The sequence below is a fragment of the Oncorhynchus gorbuscha genome, linkage group LG04 (genome assembly GCF_021184085.1).
Source record: "Oncorhynchus gorbuscha isolate QuinsamMale2020 ecotype Even-year linkage group LG04, OgorEven_v1.0, whole genome shotgun sequence".
NCBI classification, from domain to species: domain Eukaryota; kingdom Metazoa; phylum Chordata; class Actinopteri; order Salmoniformes; family Salmonidae; genus Oncorhynchus; species Oncorhynchus gorbuscha.
Window position 1 is genome coordinate 26,517,392 of NC_060176.1, and position 20,540 is coordinate 26,537,931.

Sequence of the window (20,540 nt, forward strand, 5' to 3'; positions counted from 1 at the left end):
GTTTGGCCGTGCCTGGCCTCCCAATCCAGTACAGTAGGTGGCGATGTATACGCCTTGAAAGTTGAATGCGATCTGCCAACCCAATCCCAAAGAAGACGGGCTGTCGTGTGTGAGGAAGTTACTTGGTTCCACTACAGCCAAGATGAGCGCATTTAACAGCTTTTTGCTGAAGATTTCAGGCGAACTTGTTGGTGATCAATTGGAGAAAATGAAGTTCCTTTGTATTAAAGAAATAGGGAAAGGTCGCCTCGAGAAGATGACCAGTGGTTTACAACTTTTCACGGGTTTAATGGAAAGAAATAAACTTGGACCTGACAACACGGTATTTCTAGTTTCGCTTTTGAAAGACATTGGTCGCCTAGATCTTGCAGACAACATTACCAACTGTGAAAGTCAATATGCTGGATCACCGAATGATCTTCCTAACGATGAGGAGCAAGGTAAATTAAGTGGTTATCCCCAATCCCGAATATTGATGGCAAAATGTTGACAAAGCATAGGCCATTTTTTTATTGGGCTGTGACGCCTGTTTCAATAGTTAAAAGGGAGGTGTTGCTTAGTCATTCTACAGAGGGAAGTGCCCTATATCTTGTTGAATGTAAGAATATTTCAGAGAACATGACTTCATGTTATTTGGGGAACCCTGTCACAATTGCTATGAAAGATATTAGGCTACATTGTCACTCTCTTTCTGACATGATCTCCCATACAGTAAATGTTTGCCAGTATAAATAAAATATTTCCTCTGAGGGCAAATATAAAATGCAACTGTATGCCTCAGATAATGTATAGCCTACGGTATATAGTGCAGTGTGTTGGAAATATGACTTTTGTAGGAGACTTATTTACATTCCATGGCATCTTCTCTCTTCCCAGCAAAGCTTGACATTGCAACCAAAGTGATCACTGACAACCTTGGAAGGAAGTGGCGAGCATATGGCCGTAAACTTGGCCTGCCAGAGGCCAAACTGGATCATATCGCACAGAAGCACCCTAATGACCTGGAGGAGCAAGTGGTGGAGGTTTTGAAGGAATGGCGGAAAATGCAGAAATCTGATGCCAAAACAGACACTTTGATTAAGGCCCTTCGCTCCTGTGATCAGAACTACACTGCTGATCTGATACAGGCAGAACTTGAAAAACTTAAAGCCAATGGTAGACAGTGAAAGTGTGACAAACATTCATCTCTTCTCAGGCCTCTTATTTTGTTTACTCAATGGATTATTTATTCATTGCTTTCCCAGTGATGTTGGTACTTTTATAAGATTCAGTAAATCACCACAATTTGTTTGCATTATTGGTATACCAGTATTCTCATGGACCAGTATAGTTTTATACAGAGTTGCCAAGTGCACTCTGGGTACATGCATTCCTGCTACGTACTGTAAGGGAATTTGGGAGAAACTTGATTGAACTATGGATATTATGAAATTGTATAGATAATGTGCATTCAAGTTTGATATTGATGTATCCACTGCTGAGATTAGTACAATTTTGTTGAAAGAAGTCTTTCCCTCAAGCTGGTAAAAAATAATTGTCTACTTGTGTAATACTTGTTTAAAGCATTAGAATACTTATATTTGGAGAACTGTATTGAAAGGAAGGATCAATACAGATTAAGCTTTTGATTTCAGTTGATCAGATGTTTATTGTGATTTATTAGAGGTTGCAGTCTTGATGTTTTGAGGCAAATTACATTCTAACAGTTCTACCACTAGAGGTCACTCTACTCCTTCAGCGGAATGATCTTGAGTCCATCGGAAGTGAGACCACAGGTATCCAACTGTTTCTGTTGGGGGGGAAATTATAATTTTGTTGATTATTTAATCATACACAAAGCTATGTCCATTGTAATATATCCTCCCACCATCAATGTCACAATTCTCACAGTTATTAAGCTCTAGATATATTCAAGCTATATTAGCTCTGGGGAAAAGGCATCCAGGAGGTTGTAATGAGGATGTATGATCCATTCTAGCAGCCTTGGCCTAGATTGAATCATCCAAACCCAAGTACAGTATGTTGTTCAGTGTGACAGTACTCACAGCAGCCATACAGCCTGTTCAGCCTGTCGATGTCGTTCTTGCTCATCTGAGTGGCCTCGCCGAAAGACACGTTGCTGTCGGGGATGGGCTCCATGGTGGGGCGGTTGTTCTTGGAGAAGGCGTACCTGTAACCACACCAAATCACAATGCAACACAATTTAGGCCTACTCAACACTGTCACTGCTGAAGGTACAATATAGCTTGGGCTGAATGAAAGCTCACAGGGATGGATGGTGTATTAGCACTTGCAATACAATAGGTGTCCACTCCAGACATATTTGTAATGATTATAAAGACATCATAGCTGACCTGTGGTACTGCATGACAGAGTTGTAGTCATAGGATGTTCCCTGGTTCAGGGTGGCAATCTTTTCGAATGCGTACTTATACTCTGGAAAAACACAAGACAAAATGTTCACAGAGTTGATAGGCTGTGTTTCAATCTACTTCATGAGCAAGGTCAGTAAGGGGATTTGATTAAGATAGCCCTGGTGCCCAGGCCTCTACTCTGGCCAATGGCGTTTTGGGCTCAAATCAAAAGTCAAGCATGTTAAGCACGTGGAGTAATGTAGGATTCTGTGTTTTAACATGCAAATGTGATTGCTTTCAGTAAAAACGTTTTGGGCTCTATTCAGTCCGTATTGCGGAAGTTCAGCATTACAGGATCATTTAAATGTAAAGGCAATATTCCTGTGTTAGCGGAGACTGGATTCACATATGTCGGCTCAATCGGAAATTACCGTGACATTTCTATCAATCTATTATGCTTCAGATACACAGATTGAATAGAGGCCAAGATCTGCCTTCCCAATGAAAAGTAGTTTGGCAAGTCAAACATATATTTTCTAGAAAAGAGACGTAGGCCTATGTTTCTGAACGATGCATCATGCTGCCATGTTGACAATAAGTCAAGAGGCTCAGGTTATGGTTAGATTTCAGCAGGACACGCCTCCCCACAGATTAACCATTATATTGACCAGATAGGCTACTCCGTTGGCCACTCTTAACTCTAGCTACGCTAGGGATTTGAGGTTAGGGTTAAGGCTAAATTCAGGAGTTAGATTAAAGGGTTAAGGTTAGGAAAAGGGTTAGCTAAAAGGGTTAAGATTAGGGAACGGGGTAGCTAACATGCTAAGAAGTTGCAAATTAGCTAAATATAAGTAAGTAGTTGAAAAGTTGCTAAAATGCTAAAGTTGTCCGTGAGGAGATTCAAACATGCAACCTTTGGGTTGCTAGACGTTCACGTTACACACCCACCCCATCCACCCGACCAAATAACCTCTTTTCATTTTTGCCTTAAGTACCTTCTATCTTATGTAACCATACCAAACACAACATATACTAATTTGAGTGTCCCTGATTTGCATTCACTATGTTATGCCTAGTCTATGAGACCAGGCTGCCATTCTAGCCAATGAGAAGGCAGATATAAAGTGTTTTTTCTCAAAGTTGCCAGGATGTCATGTGTCCCTACATATATCATTACACTAATAACAACCTAAACATTACACAACTTCTATTTGATCAAATAAGCCACGCATAGCAAATAAGAAATTACATTTTTTGTTAACCAAATTCGACACTCTCATTGACCTCCATACAAGAACTCGCCACATGCAGGAGAATACTCTTCTCTTCCTCTCTGACCTCCCCAACCGGCTTCATCCAGTAACGTGACTGGCCATAGCCTGGTGCAACCCGGGCTAGCTTAATTGAATCCCCTCATTGTAGAAAAGGCCATTCCTTTCAGCCAATCAGCATGTCTGAATGGAAATTTGGCCCATCCCACTGTAGGTCAGAGTGGTTATCTTGTCAGCAGATAAAGAGGGAAGTGGCAAAAAAAGGATCAATGTTGTTGATGAAGATAAGTAGTCTAATAATCCCTCGTTTCTTTTTGGAGTATGTTTCATCAGCAATTAAGTGTTTTTGGGAGCTCCAGCCACCCTAGTCATAGACTGTTCTCTTTGCTACCGTACGGCAAGCAGTACAGAAACGCCAAGTCGAGGTCCAAAAGGCTTCTGAACAGCTTCTACCCCCAAGCAATAAGACTGCTGAACAGCCAATCAAATGGCTACCTGGACTATTTGCATTGAACCCCCCCCCCCCCCCTATTTTTTTTTACACTGCTGCAACTCACTGTTCATTATCTATTATGCATGCATAGTCACTTTACCCCTACCTACATGTACAGTACCAGTAAAATGATTGGACACTACTCATTCAAGGAGTTTTCTTTATTTTTACTATTTTATACATTGTAGAATAATAGTGAAGACATCAACACTATGAAATAAAACATATGGAAACATGTAGTGACCCCAAAAAGTGTTAAACAAATCAAAATACATGTTATATTTTAGATTCTTCAAAGTAGCCACCCTTTGCCTTGATGACAGCTTTGCACGCTCTTTGCATTCATCTCAACCAGCTTCATGATAAATGCTTTTCCAAAAGTCTTGAAGGAGTTCCCACATATGCTGAGCACTTGTTGGCTGCTTTTCCTTCCCTCTGCGGTCCAACTCATCCCAAACCATCTCAATTGGGTTGAGGTCGGGTGATTGTGGAGGCCAGGTGCAGCAAAGTATTCAGATAAACTTTTGTTATTGACCAAATACTTATTTTCCACCATAATTTGCAAATAAATTCATTAAAAACCTTACAATGTGATTTTCTGGATTTTTTTTCTCATTTTGTCTGTCATAGTTGAAGTGTACCTATGATGAAAATTACAGGCCTCTCATCTTTTTAAGTGGGAGAACTTGCACAATTGGTGGCTGACTAAATACTTTTTTGCCCCACTGTACATATGTACATGAATGTATAGTTAAACTGACTGTGCATATATGATAAACAGAGTAGCAGCAGCATGAAAGAGGGGTTGTGGGGGGTGGCACACAATGCAAATAGTGTGATTACCTGTTCAGGAGTCTAATGGCTTGGGGGTAAAAACTGTTGAGAAGCCTTTTTTCCCTAGACTTGGCACTCTGGTACTGCTTCCCATGCGGTAGTAGAGAGAACAGTCTGTGGCTGGGGTAAATTTTTCTTCCTCTGACACCGCCAGTGTAGAGGTCCTGGTTGGCAGGCAGCTTAGCCCCAGTGATGTACTCGGTCCTCCTTTTCCTGTAGTCCACAATCATCTCCTTAGTCTTGGTTACGTTGAGGGATAGGTTGTTATTCTGGCACCACCCGGCCAGGTCTCTAACCTCCTCCCTATAGGCTGTCTCGTCGTTGTAGGTGATCAGGCCTACTGTTGTGTCATCTGCAAACTTAATGATGGTGTTGGAGTCGTGGGTGAACAGGGAGTACAGGAGGGGACTGAGCACGCACACATCAAACTTATATATTGCAGTAGAGGTAACTTCCTTTCCTATGGCGGTCCTCAATAGAGCTTGTTTCATCATAGTGCTTAATGGTTTTTGCGTCTGCACTTGAAGAAGCTTTCAAAGTTCTTGAAATTTTCCCGGAATGACTGACCTTGATGTCTTAAAGTAATGATGGACTGATGTTTCTCTTTGCTTATTTGAGCTGTTCTTGCCATATTATGGACTTGGTCTTTTACCAAATAGTACTATCTTCTGTATACCACCCCTACCTTGTCACAACACAACAGATTGGCTCATATGCATCAAGAAGGAAAGAAATTCCACAACTGAAGTTTTAACAAGGTACACCTGTTAATTGAAATGCATTCCAGGTGACTACCTCATGAAACTGGTTGAAAGAATGCCAAGAGTGTACAAAGCTGTCATCAACGCAAAGGGCGGCTACTTTGAATAATCTAATTTGTCTTGATCTTGATTTGTTTAACACTTTTTTAGTTACTAAATCATTTCATATGTGTTATTTAATAGTTTTGATGGTCTTGACTTATATTCTACAATGTATAAAATAATAAAATAAAGAAAAACCCTTGAATGACTAGGTGTGTCCAAACTTTTGACTGGTACTGTGATTGATTCCTCAACTCCTTGACCACCATTTCTGAGTGTCAAGATTCGATTCTGCTAGGAATCGACTCTTGAGATTCAGCATTTTGGAAAGGGAGGAGACTGATTAGTTGCAGTACTTCTGAGGAGTACACTATAGGCTGGTTGGTCACCAGGCAGACAGTCAGAACCGTTCACTAGGCCTATCTATCATCAATAAAAAGCTGTATCTCACAATGGAATGCTGTATCTTGCAATTTCTTGGCTTGCAACTTCTCGCAACTTCAATAAAGCAGGGCCTATCATCAATGAATAGGCTAGGATATTCTACATGCAACAGACCGAAGACTGAACACATGCTCCCATCATTAGCAAAGAGAAAGAGCAGGTGAACCAGCGTGAGGGAGAGTGGAAGGGGGCAAGCAGAAAGAACCATGCGCATGTCTTGGTAATTTGTATCTCGCAATGTCTTGTCTTGAATGCCTCGTAAATTCACCAAGTACCCTTAAGTTCATGTCTTTCTTTGCGGTTGAGATTGGGAATCTATCTGGGATAGCTGAAGCCAAATTGCTAGGTGGCTAGTAGTATTACGGCGAAACAATAACAAAGAAAATTATTGAATACATTACCATTATTATTTACAAAAGGCCAAATCTGAGCTTCAGTGGCCTGCCCACCATTATCCAATGAGGTTGCAGGGCTGCACAACAGCTCAGTGGACACAAGGGGGGGTGAGAGAGAGAGAGATGACATGGTTCACATATCTGCACATATGTGACATCGGAAGCAGTTTTCGGGTCCCACTTTTGGCTCCTGAGTGCTACTTTAAGAACTGAACTCTTAGAAGAAAGGGTTATTCCGCTATCCCCATTGGAGAACCCTTTTTGGTTCCAGGTAGAACACGTTTTGTTCCCGGTAGAACTCTTTTGGGTTCCATGTAGAACCCTCTGTGGAAAGTGTTCTACGTGGAACTCAAAAGGGTTCTGCCTGGAACCAAAAAAGATTCTTCAAAGGGTTCTCCTATGGGGACAGCCGAAGAACCCTTTTAGATTCTAGATTGCACCTTTTTTCCTGAGTGTACTGACTAAAAACTATACAATAGTACCTTCATCAATAAGTGCATTGATGATGTCGTCTCCACAGTGACTGTACGTACCCCAACCAGAAGCCATGCATTACAGGCAACATTCGCACTGAGCTAATGGGTAGACCTGCCACTCTCAAGGTGCGGACGCTAATACGATACCCCGCTATGCCCTCCGACGAACCATCAAACAGGCAAAGCTTCAATACAGGACTAAGATTGAATCCTACAACACCAGCTCTGACGCTCGTCAGATGTGGCAGGACTTGCAAACAATTACGGACTACTAAGGGAAGCCCAGCCGCGAGATACCCAGTTGAGCTAAATTACTTCTATGCGCGCTTTGAGGCAAGTAACACTGAAGCATGCATGAGAGTACCAGCTGTTCCAGATGACTGTGTGATCACGCTCTCCATAGCCGATATGAGTAAGAGCTTTAAACAGGTAAACATTCACAAGGTTGCGGTGCCAGAGGGATTACCAGGACGTGTACTCGGAGCATGCGCTGACCAACTGGCAAGTGTCTTCACTGACATTTTCTGTAATACCTACATGTTTCAAACAGACCACCATAGTCCCTGTGCCCATGAACACCAAGGTAACCTGCCTAAATGACTACTGACTCATATCACTCACGTCTGTAGCCATGAAGTGCTTTGAAAGGCTGGTCATGGGAAAGGCCTGATCACAGACAGCGAAAGACTGTTCATTTGAAAGGCTTGATCACAGATAATGATGAGACAGCCTATAGGGAGAAGGTCAGAGACCTGGCAGTGTGGTGACACGGCTTCAGCAGCTACCTGTGTACTAAACAGAAATGAACAACAACTGTAATATCATCTATAGGCCTCAAATTTGGACGTCTATAGATTACATTAATGTTACAGCTGGACAAACAAAAAGTAAAAGCAGGCATACTGACAAGTCATGTGCAACCCCAATGAAGTCACACATTGAAAACCCCAGTGTCTATTGTTAGACTTATCAGTGAGATAGAGGCACTCCATTTCTTATCATTAGAAATGAATGTCAGTGAAAGGGAAACAGAATAAAGGCATGGAGTCAAACCATCAATGATGTTCTCCCAGACGACACGGATGTGGTTGTCACGGTCGCTGCGGGTCTGCTCATGGTTAAAGCCCAGGGCGTGGAGGAGCTCATGCTGGACGGTGCTGTGGTACAGGCAGCCCTGACGGGCCAGGGACACAGTCTGGGCATTACCCCGACGGCCAACATAAGAGTAGCACCTGGGAAGAAGAGCAGAGGAGGGTCAAGGTGCCCCAATCCAATGCCAGAAATAGGGCCTTCCCTAATCATCTAGTTTATTGTAAAGGTTTCAGGAAACCTCAGGGTAATGGGTTCATAAGAGATGAATGGTGGTGGGGATCACCTGACAGTGCAGGTTTGCAAAACCAATAATTGTATGGATTATGATCTTCAAAGGGGAATTCAATTAACTACTGTATGTGTTGATGTGACATTATAATTGTTTAAGGATGTTATTGAAATTCTAGTGCTGATGATATAAGGCAGCGGAGGATCAAGGCAGACCATTAAATCCAATGTCAGAAAATGTCCTAATTATGTATGTAGTCAGTTCTGTAATGCTGCATTCATAAGCAAGTGGGAGGTGGGAATTTACCAGTTGTGGGGTCATGAATACCAGTTGGATGCATTTACAGGCTTTGAACTCGTTGAGAAACCCTGATTGGCTAATGGCCAACAACTTGTGTAAACCATAAACTAAAAGTGCAGCTATCGTGCTTGTAAACTGATTATAGTGTTCAAAAACCATATTCATAGATTGCTTTTTTATAAATAAGGTTTTTGTCGTCTCCACTTCCCACTTGGTTATGAACGCAGCATAACGTTCAGAAAACTTCAGGCTAATGAAAGATAAAGGTAAATCATGAAGGGTAAAGGAAACGGGCAGGTTTGCAAAAACAATTATTGTATGAATGATATTCAAAGGGAAATTCAATGAATAATGTGTTGATGTAATATTCTAATTGTTTAATAATGTTATTTAAATTCAGGCTCACCCGCTGCGATTCTCAATGCTGAGGTAGTCCCTCTCATTCTGGCGCTGGAAGAAGCGGATGCAGGTGGTTTCGGCGAAGGAGTCAAGACCCCGCAGGATGATGGCTACTTCGCGAGATGCTGTTGTAGAGATCAAATGAACAACAACCGATAGTGAAAGTGTTGCATCGGCTTGTGCAATATCTCAACATATGAAATTAAATGTACACGAAAGTGAACACTTACAGAAGTGGTTGGCAATGACGTAGGGCACCCAGATGTTTCCATCACTGTACTTTTGCCACAGACATCCGCGGGCGGTGCAGGGGTCAGCGTTCTTCTCCGAGGGCATGGCAATGTCTCCCATCAGAGTAGGCTCATCGGCTTCGGGGGCTTGAGAATAGAACACGTAGAACAGGTTACTCTGAGGGTTAGTAAAAAGAAAATGCATTGAACATAGTGCCAACTTACTGAGATCTCTGTTGGCTCTGGCCAGCAGCTCACCAACAGAGAGCTCAGCAGAAGTGTCTTCCTCAGCAACATTCTCTGTAAGAAAGAACATCGGATCCATTAAGTCTGCTAAATCATGACATGACATTGTTAATATTTGTCATATGGTTGGAAATGTGTGATAGTGCCAAAATAGTTTTAGCTCATCTCACCTTTAGACTTCGGGAAACAACATGAAATAAGACAGACAATGACAAAGTAGAATACAAAATTAAATGAATGTAAAGTGTTTGAACTTTATAAAGAACATGCAGCATGAATATATTTATTGTGTGAAGTTTTTTTAAGGTCACAGCAGGGATGGACAAAAATGACAGAATACAATTACAAAATACCCTAAAGACCAACCAAATAAATTACAACAAACATTTGCATTATTTTAGCAAGTAGCCCCTTAATGGTTACAGAAATGTTTTACTTGCTATGACTGTGATTGTGTTTTTTTTTTATCTGCCTTAGTTCAATCCACTACCTGTAAGTCGCTCTGCATCAGAGTGTCCGCTAAATAATTCAAATGTAAATGTACAAATGAACAACTGAAAAGCAAACCGTATTTGTATTGGCCTTGTTTCAGGGCAAAGCTCAGAAGAATAATACTAGGCATGCTTTGCAAGTGTTCATTTCTACGTCAACATGAACATTTTGGCCATTTAACAGACATCCCGCAATATAGTGTCATCCAAGCAAACCAAAACTGGCTCTGTGCAAGTTCTCATAACGCAAAAACTGTCCAGTTGTGCTGATTATTAAAGAATGTTTGTATAAATCACTCACCTGATGTTGCCAGAACGTTCCTAGAACGCATTTTGTCTGTTGTGTAAAGGTTCCCAGAATGTTTTATTAGGTTGTGGGTACAGTCTGGTGAGAAGATTTTTGGAACATCACAAAAGATATGTTATTTTGCAGCTGTGCTGACATTCAGATCATGTTCATATCAGGGTGCACAAAACATTCCTTTGATGTTGCAAGAATGTTAACAGAACAGCCTTGCTGAGCTCTTTAAAGGTCGCCTGAACATTTAATCAGGTTGTGGGAACCGTGTGAGTACATTACAAAATATACTCAGTTGTGATAATATTCATGCAATGTTTAAGTTAGATTGCACAAAGACATTCCTATAAGGTTGTACGAATGTTGACAGAACACCTGCTCTTTAAATGTTCTTAGAATATTTAATTAAGTTATGGGAGTTGTCTGGGATGTTTACTTTACGGAGTCAGTCTTTATACATTCCGACCAGCAAAATATAGTTAGGAAACCGTTTGAACCCAAAAAATATAATGGTTTATATGATTAGTTTCTGTTCCATTTTAAACCTCTGAAGTATATATAGTTTTACATTTAGCTCATTATATTTCTTCACCAATCAGTGTGGATAGAGCAGCTTGCTGGAGCGGGCAAGCTATAGTTGTTTACATGCATTGGACAGACAAGTGTAGGGTGTGAGATAGAGATAATATTATAATAGAGATAATAGTGTACAATAGAAGGCTATACCCTTGTCTATTGCCTACACTAACCATGGTACTGTGTGATGACAAGGGCAAGTATTGCACCGTGAGTAGGGTTCAAACTGTTACGGCTTGGTCTGCGCTCTACTCGAAAATGTTTTCATTAAACAACATGCCTTTTTTTATATTATCAACTGTTACTAATGGTCCTCAGCAAGGAAACAAATCAAGTTAAACCAAACAATGTAATTAAATTGAATGATAATGTGGGCAATACAGCTGAAGGGAACTAACAGTAAATTGGCAGTTGAATATGCGCGGTTAGGCCTACAGAGAGTCAATATTGACAGTGCCTAATATTTAATATGATAGAAATATGAAACAAAGGAACTCAGGGTAGCCTATAAATAAGACATTCGAGAGTGCCCATCCCTACAAGTTAAAAGGTCATTCAATTATAATTCTGCATAATGGCACAGCATTTGAAAAAATTTACTGTGGGAAAGTTGATATGTTGATATGTATCATTTCTACATTTCTCTGGTAGAATCGGGAAGTTACAATTTCTTCTGTATCTTCTGCTCATAGTGTACCACACAGTCTAGCAATCATAGTGAATGCAGATACCACCTGCTAGATAGATGGGGGTGCCCACAAACTTGGATATTTGTTTACTTCAAACGACCAACACAATAATCTCAGAACTTCTCTTGGCAATATATATTTTTTAATGTTTATTTTCCACTAACGTTTGTCATCATGCCCGTGTGGTGTTTTGTGTCTGGCAGTGCTAATTCCCAGAGGTGTGGACTCGAGTCACATGACTTGGACTTGGACCTGACATGACTTGCATCTCGACTTTGACTTTAACACCAATGACTCGTGACTTAACTTGGACTTGAGCCTTTTGACTCGACCTGACTTGATGCCCTCCCCAAGCCCAAATATTATAAATAATGCTATTTAAAAAAGTGTGCAGTGCATCGACTCTTCATTTAACGGATTACAGTTTGAATCGGACAGCAGCCAATCAAATTGTGCCAGCTGAGAAACTGTTATGTGTGGCAGTGCAGAGGAACGTCGGTGGGTGAATTCAGATGGAGCCCTTGGAAAGATGATACCCCAAATGATTATTTTTGGATATAAAGACGATGCTATATCAATAACAAAACTAATTGCACCTTGCAAAACATGCGGGAAGAAAATTACAGATGGAGGCCAACAATTTATAACTTTGTTTGACATTTGAAGCTGCACAAAGAACGGTAAGTCGTAGCTAATATATCCAACAGCTATATAATTTATAACTTTACTAGTGTAGCATGTAGGCTAATGTAACGTTAAAACAATGAGCATCCACACAGTCAGCCAGTGCGGGAACGTGATCATTGCACCCAAGTGTCACGCCCTGGTCTTAGTATTTTGTGTTTTCTTTATTATTTTGATCAGGCCAGGGTGTAACATGGGTTATTTTATGTGGTGTGTTTTGTCTAGGGGTTTGTTGTAGGTTATGGGATAGTGGTTAGTGGGGTTGTCTAGAATAGTCTATGGCTGCCTGGAGTGGTTCTCAATCAGAGGCAGGTGTTTATCGTTGTCTCTGATTGGGAACCATATTTAGGCAGCCATTAACTTTGAATGTTTTGTGGGTGATTGTTCCTGTCTCTGTTTGTTTGCATGCATCAGATAGGCTGTTTAGGTTTTTTCACGGTTATTGTTTTTGTATTCTGTTTGTGTTTTCATCTTTATTAAAGATGTATACAAATAACCACGCTGCATTTTGGTCCGATCCCTGCTACACCTCCTCTTCAGAGGGAGAGGAGAGGAGAAAGAAAACCGTAACACCAAGATTGAGCTACAACTGGCTAGGCAGTTGGTAGCCTGCCAGTGGCTTGAGGCTGACCACCAATCCAAACTCATCTTTCGGCATGTCCAGCCCAGCTATTATCTCAGCCAATCATAACTAGCGGGAAGGTTCCAGTCTTTTTCCGGAGCTGAACCAACTAGGCTCATAATTTAACAATTGTATTCTTATTTACAGATGGCATACAAGTTTGCCAAAAAAATGCATTTTGATTTAAAAAAGAAAATATATATATTAAGTTCAAATGCCTCTCCTGTGAAGTAGTTACACGTGACATACACATAGTTTCCTGAAATGGGTCACATTGCCATGGCTATATATTGAAAAAGAAGATGTAAGAGACCTTCCCTGGTGGTGCAGAGGCTGAAAGACCTGGCTTGGGAAAGAAACCTCACATGTGCAGATTGTCAACATATGTGCAAAAAAATATGATTGTGTTTGTATGATGTAAAAAATGTATATATAGGCAAGTCAGTTGAGACAAATTCTTATTTACAATGACGGCCTACCCCGGACGACACTGGGCCGATTGTCTGCCTTCCTATGGGACTCCCAATCACAGCCGGATGCTGTTCAAATGTCCTGTGAATTAAATAAGCTGCAGATTGTCAACATGTAAGGTTTTAAATGTACCAAAAGTAAAAGTATAAATCATTTAAGCAAACTAAATGACTCGATGTTCAAGTTGTTATATTTACGGATAGCCAAGGGCACAGTTCAACACTCAGACATAATTTACCAACAAAGCATTTGTGTTTAATGAGTCTGTCAGATCAGAGGCAGTAGGGATGACCATGTGTGTTTTCTTGATAAGTGTGTGAATTCCTGCCCTGCTAAGCATTCAAAATGTACTTTTGGGTGTCAGGGAAAATATAAGGAGTAAAAAGTATGTTATTTTCTTTGGGAATGTATTGGAGTAAATGTAAAAGTTGTCAAAAAATATAAATAGTCAAGTAATGTATAGATGCCCCAACAAACTACTTAAGTAGTACTTTAAAGTATTTGTACTTAAGTACTTTACACCACTGATATTCCAACATGCTTTAAGGAGCTACAAATTTGAATGCTGAGAATGCTGTGGTAAATATAACATTTCCTAAATGTTCTGAAGACATCCGAGACAAAATAAAATGTATATTGCGTGAACATCAATAGAATATTATGTTAAACCTAAAACAAATATGCTATGAACATCATAAAAACGGCATGACTTGTTTGAAAATTGTGGAACATTGTGGTAATGTTCGCGCAACCTTCATGAATAGCACAATCATATTTTTGCAACATCCCAGACAAGTCCCATAACTTAATTAAATCTTCTGCAAACTTTTAAATAACTTAGACCAAGTGTTCTGTTAACAGTTTTACAACATTAGCGTAATATCCTATGCAACCTAACTTTAACATTGTATGAATGTCATCACAACTGAGCATATTTTGTGTTTTGAGAACCTATCTCTTGTCATAGCTACACATTATTTGTTTGGGAACGTTCTTGTAACATCAGGTGAATGTTTTTTTGCACCCTTTTATAAAATGTAACCTTTATTTAACCAGGAAAAGCCCGTTGAGACCCAGAGTCTCTTTTTCAAGAGAGACCTGGCCAAGGAGGCAGCAACAATCAATACATTACATAATTAAAACATCCAACAATACAATACGACAACATGATGGGGCCTAAAAAAAAGCATTTTACACTCCTCCGTTACAGCGTCTCCCTAAAATAAACATTGTATAATCATCCGCACAACTGAACCGTTTTTGTGTTTTGGGTGCATATATTTTGTGATGTTCCCATAATGTTCCGACCAGACTGTTCCCACAACCTAAAGATATATTCTGGAAACCTTTAAAGAACAGACTAAATGTGTTCCGGGAACATTCTTGTAACATCAGGGGATTGTTTTTTGCACTAAAATAAACATTGTAGAATGACTCGCACAATTGAACAGTTTTTGTGATTTGGGAACCTATCTCCTGTCACAATTTAACATTATTCCCACAACCTTAGGATTTTTTTGTTGATTTTTTTATTTATATTTTTACCCCCTTTTTTGATTTTGTCTCATCGCTGCAACTCTCCAACAGCTCGGGAGGCGAAGGTTGAGTCATGGTTCCTCTGAAACATGACTCAACTAACCATGGCTTCTCAACTAACCGTGCTTCTTCCGCTTAACCCGGTAGTCAGCCGCATCAATGTGTAGGAGGATACACCGTTCAACTGATGACCGGGGTCAGCCTGCAGGCACCTGGCCGGCCAGAATGAGTCACTAGAACACGATGAGCCAAGTAAAGCCCCCCCCCCCCCCGGCCAAACTCTCCCCTAACGCGGATGACGCTGTGCCAATTGTGCATCACCCTATGGGACTCCTGATCACGGTCAGTTGTGATATACCCCGGGATCCAACCCGGGTCTTTTAGTGACGTCTCTAGCACTGTGATGCTGCGCCACTCGGGAGGCATTTTAGGAACTTTTGAAAAACATACAAAAATGTGTTCTGGGAACATTCTTAACACCAGGTGAATGTTTTTTTGTACACTAAAAGATAATCGTACACACAATTGGACAGTTTTTGTGTTTTGGGAACATGTCTTTTCTGATGTCCCCACAATGTTCCCACCAGACTGTTCCCACAAGCTAAAGATATATTCTGGGAAACCTTTAAAGAACAGACGAAATGTGTTCTGGGAACGTTCTTGTAAAATCAGGTGGATGTTATTTGCACTAAAATATACATGGTAAAATGATTCGCACAACTGGACAGTTTATTATGTTTTGGAAACATATTTTTTGTGATGTCCCCACAATGGTCCCACCAGACTGTCACCACAACCTAATGAAACATTCTGGGAACCATTAAAGAACATACAAAATGTGTTCGTAGAACATTCTTGCAACATCAGGTGAATGTTTTATACAACCAGTGTATAATCATCAGCACGACTGTACAGTTTTTGTGTTATTTGACGTGGCCTAACAAATGTTCTGGGAACTTTTACAGAACCAAATTTTGTTTGCTGGAAAAACCTTACTGGAACATAGTGTTATTAGATTACCTGGAAACTTAATGAGACATTTTGGAGAATGTTTTGTCATTGATGTTACAGATGTTGTGCACAATATTTTAGTGAATGTTAGAGCATTCCAAGGACATTTGATTTAAAACATAAAAATATATACTTTTAATTATCAAAAGTATTATTTTAATGTTTTGGGGATGTTATCATGCTAATGTTAGATACAACCCTAACTAGAATTTAATAGGAATCTTAAGATAATGTTCTGTAAATGTTCCCGGTTTGCGGGGATCAGACTTTGGATACCAACGCAGGCTGAAAGGGGGTCACTAAATTGTGAACCACTACAAAAACAATTTTTTATAGAAAAGTATTTGGGCTTTTTTTAAATAAAAATGGTAGCTCTCGAAAGTATTTTGTTACAAAATACATTGGTTTGTTCAGGTAAATGAAATATACAGTGCCTTCGGAAAGTATTCAAACCCTTTGACTTTTTCCACATTTCGTTACATTACAGCCATATTCTAAAATTGATTAAATATTTTTTTACTCATCAATCTACATACCCCATAATGACAAAGCAAAAACATGTATTTTTTGCAAATTAAAAAATGTATAAACTGAAAAATCACATTTACGTAAGTTTTCAGACCCTTCAGACCCAGTACTTTGTTAAAGTGCCTTTGGCAGCGATTACAGCCTCGAGTCTTGTTGGGTATGATCCTCTCAAGCTCAGGTTTTCGGGTCTCTCCAGAGATGTTCGATCGGGTTCAAGTTCAGACTCTGGCTTGGCCACTCAAGGACATTCAGATACTTGTCCCAAAGCCACTCCTGCATTGTCCTGGCTGTGTGCTTAGGGTTGTTGTCCTGTTGGAAGGTGAACATTCACCCCGGTCTGAGATCCTGAGCTCTCTGGAGCATGTTTTCATCAAGGATCTCTCTGTACTTTGCTAAGTTCATCTTTGCCTCGATCCTGACAAGTCTCCCAGTCCTTGCTGCTGAAAAACATCCCCACAGCATGATGCTGCCACCACCACCCTTCGCCGTAGGGATGGTGCCAGGTTTCCTCCAGATGTGATGCATGGCATTAAAGCCAAAGGGTTCAATCTTGGTTTCATCAGACAGGAGAATCTTATTTCTCGTGGTCTGAGAATCTTTAGGTGCCTTTTGGCAAACTCCAAGTGGGCTGTCAGGTGCCTTTTACTGAGGAGTGGCTTGCGTCTGGCCACTCTACCATAAGTCCCTGAGACTTACATTTCCCTCACTAACTTTAAACATCAGCTATCTGAGCAGCTAACCGGTCGCTGCAGCTGTACATAGTCCGTCTGTAAATAGCCCACCCAATCTACCTACCTCATCCCCATATTGTTTTTATTTACTTTTCTGCTCTTTTGCACACCAGTATCACTACTTACACATCCTCATCTGCTCATCTATCACTCCAGTGTTAATCTGCTAAATTGTAATTACCTCGCTACTATGGCCTATTTATTGCCTTGCCTCCTCATGCCATTTGCACACACTGTATATAGACTTTATTTTTTTTCTATTGTGTTATTGACTGTACGCATGTTTATTCCATGTGTAACTCTGTGTTGTTTGTGTCGCACTGCTTTGATTTATCTTGGCCAGGTCGCAGTTGTAAATGAGAACTTGTTCTCAGCTAGCTTGAGAACAAGAGAACAAATAGCTAAATAAAGGTGAAATAAAAATTAAAAATTAAAAATTGGTGGAGTGCTGCAGAGATGGTTTTCCTTCTGGAAGGTTCTCCCATCTTCACAGAGAAACTCTAAAGCTCTGTCAGAGTGACCATCGGGTTCTTGGTCACCTCCCTGATCAAGCCCCTTCTTCCCTGTTTGCTCAGTTTGGCCGGGCATGGGCAACTCTAGGAGGAATCTTGGTGGTTACAAACTTCTTCTATTTAAGAATGATGGAGGCCACTGTGTTCTTAGGGACCTTCAATGCTGCAGAACGTTTTTGGTACCCTTCCCCAGATCTGTGCCTCAACACAATCGTGTCTTGGAGCTCTACGGTCAATTCCTTCGACTTCATGGATTGGTTTTTGCTCTGACATGCACTGTCAACTTTGGAACCGTAGACAGGTGTTTGCATTTCCATATCATGTCCAATCAATTGAATTTACCACAGGTGGACTCCAATCAAGTTGTAGAAACATCTCAAGGATGATCAATGGAAACAGAATGCAGCTGAGCTCAATTTCGAGTCTCATAGCAAAGGGACTGAATGCTTATGTAAATAAGGTATTTCTGTTTTTTATTTTGAATACATTTCCCAAAATTTCTAAAAACCTGTTTTCAATGTGTCATTATGGGGTATTGTGTGTAGATTGCTGAGAAAATAATATTTATTCAATTTTAGAATAAGGCTGTAACGTAATAAAAAGGGGAAAAAGTAATTGGGTCTGAAGACTTTCCGAAGGCACTGTATATTACAAAATACTCAAAGGTAATGGAAATACTATACGTATTTCAAATGCATTTAACAGAAATACTGCCATTCTCTGGGTCCCAGTAGGTCTCAGTCTTCCTTGGGTCCCAGTAGGTCCCAGTGTTACTTTGGATATGCATTGACTGTTCGATCGTTTAGCAAAGCAGTCATTCTTATGGCATGGTAGCTTCGTATCCTGTGTCACTCACCTCAGTCAGTTCCTCAGCCCAAGCAGAGGACGCCAACATCAGAGCCAGGAGACCCACAGTGAACTTGAACACAAACATGGCAGCAAAAGGACTGTAGGATAAATACAACCACATATGGAAAATCATTAAAACAAAGACATAATGTTAGTCATTGAAGCTCACTCACACAATACATAGCACATTGCTTACCTCAGAGCTCTGAGAAAGTATGAGTGAAATGGCATTAGTTAGGGTTGTTTTTTTATACTTTGTCCTCAGGCATATATACACGTAGATAACGGACCCCCAGATAAGGGAATATGAGCACAAAAATAGGCTGACTGTTGAGGACATTAGGTGGGAATTCTGCAGGAAATCCTTGAAACCGGTGTGAAACGTGACATGTGTGAGGTGTGGATGTCAACTTTTTGTGTTCCTATGTTCGACCTTGAGGACTTCAAACCAGGTGCCTTTTTTTCATATTCCGAAATAGTAGTTATACTTTGAGGTGTACGGTTGTTGTTTTTCTCAAAAAGTTGCTGGATCTTTTTCGTAATGTTCTCATTGAACAGAATACAACTTATATTTAAATACACAACATGTTGGCAATCTCCAAAAGGCTGCTCCAATAACGCACTGTGAAATCCTCTGATGTAATATCTGCTGCTGTGAAAGCCTTTTGTTGGCAGCCCACGCGCTCCATTAGGTGTCAGCGGGTTCTCTCATTCAACATAGATGTTTCATTACTCTTGTGCACCTAGCGTAATCAAATGTTGTCTCTTATACATTAGGCCCATGGATGGGGCTAGAAGTAGCTTGCTATATCCTTATTGTTGGGTTTGTTCAACTTCATTTCTCTCTAAGGTGGCCTGGTTTAGTCATTTGAATGTGTGCAAGAACACACTGGATAAGATTGTAACGGTTTCCAGCAAGGTCATAGAGGGGCAACCGACACAATCATAAGAGGTTTTTCACAAATAGACTTAAGTAGTTGGGAAAACAATTAGGCTACCATCCTTGACTGTACTGGACACTCCCTCTACAGTGATTGTAACCTCCTCCCCTCATGTCATTGCTTCAGTCTTCCAAAATGCAAAAGTAACAGAACAATGTTACATTTCCTTTATCCTGCGTAATAAAGGATTTTCTGTCTGTGGGTGTGGGAGTTGCTATTATGGAACCCTTTCACAACCACTATGAGAGATAATCTTTCCTTTTGATCTAAAAAAAAAAAAAAAAAAAAAATCTCACATACAGTACATGTTTGCCCGTGTAAATAAAGCACCTGTCAAATAAAAGAAAACACAAAGATGGAACATATAATTGTATTAATTTATCAAGAATGACTCTGAAATCTATTTTTTTTGTGGTGGTGATATACAGTACATTTACATTGTTGGTACATTCTCTTTTTTTCTAGAAAAACTTTGCAACATTGCAACCAAAGTGATCACTGACAACCTTAAAGAAGGTGGCAAGCATGGCCGTGTACTTGGCCTGCCAGAGGCCAAACTGGACCATATCGCACAGAAGCCCCCCTAATGACCTGGAGGAGCAAGTGGTGGAGCTTTTGAAGGCTTGGCAAAACAGACACTTTGATAAAGGCCCTTCGCTCCTGTGATCAGAACTACACTGCTGATCTGATACAGACAGAACTTGAAAAACTTTATTTTGTTGTTTACTCTTTGGGTTAGGCTTAACCTGGGTTGGTTTTCTCAGGGGTTGGTTTTCTCAGTGGTTGGTTGTCATAGTCCTAATTACTCCCGTGTAATCATTTTAAGGGTGAAATGTGTGAATTATTTGAAAGAACTATTCCAACTGGTCAATTAATGTCAGCATGACAAAACATAGAGGGTGAGAGGAATTAATGTGTTTTTTATAGGTACTTTCTTTGTAATATATGCATTTTGGGAGTATCCATCAGCAATTATGTTTATTAAAAAGAGGAACTGGAGAGCTATAATTCAAAACTATTTCTGGGGGTTTGTCA

The 20,540-nt window shown here is 40.3% G+C and overlaps 2 protein-coding genes across 2 annotated transcripts; one reads left to right on the forward strand and one right to left on the reverse strand.

Annotated features, from left to right (window-relative positions):
- The first annotated feature begins 19 nt into the window (after positions 1–19).
- Positions 20–1,638, forward strand: fadd (Fas (tnfrsf6)-associated via death domain). The gene is made up of 2 exons (XM_046346314.1): positions 20–440; positions 877–1,638. The coding sequence occupies exons 1-2, from the start codon at positions 143–145 to the stop codon at positions 1,164–1,166; spliced, it is 588 nt and encodes a 195-aa protein (XP_046202270.1). The 5' UTR covers positions 20–142; the 3' UTR covers positions 1,167–1,638.
- On the reverse strand, positions 1,623–18,881 carry LOC124033903 (low choriolytic enzyme-like). Its single transcript, XM_046346313.1, has 10 exons — positions 18,761–18,881; positions 18,572–18,662; positions 9,737–9,743; positions 9,546–9,620; positions 9,321–9,467; positions 9,098–9,215; positions 8,124–8,302; positions 2,355–2,436; positions 2,046–2,170; positions 1,623–1,789 (listed from the first exon to the last, which is right to left on the reverse strand). Coding segments are annotated over exons 1-10 (861 nt in total). The 5' UTR covers positions 18,796–18,881; the 3' UTR covers positions 1,623–1,787.
- Between the last annotated feature and the right edge of the window lie 1,659 nt (positions 18,882–20,540).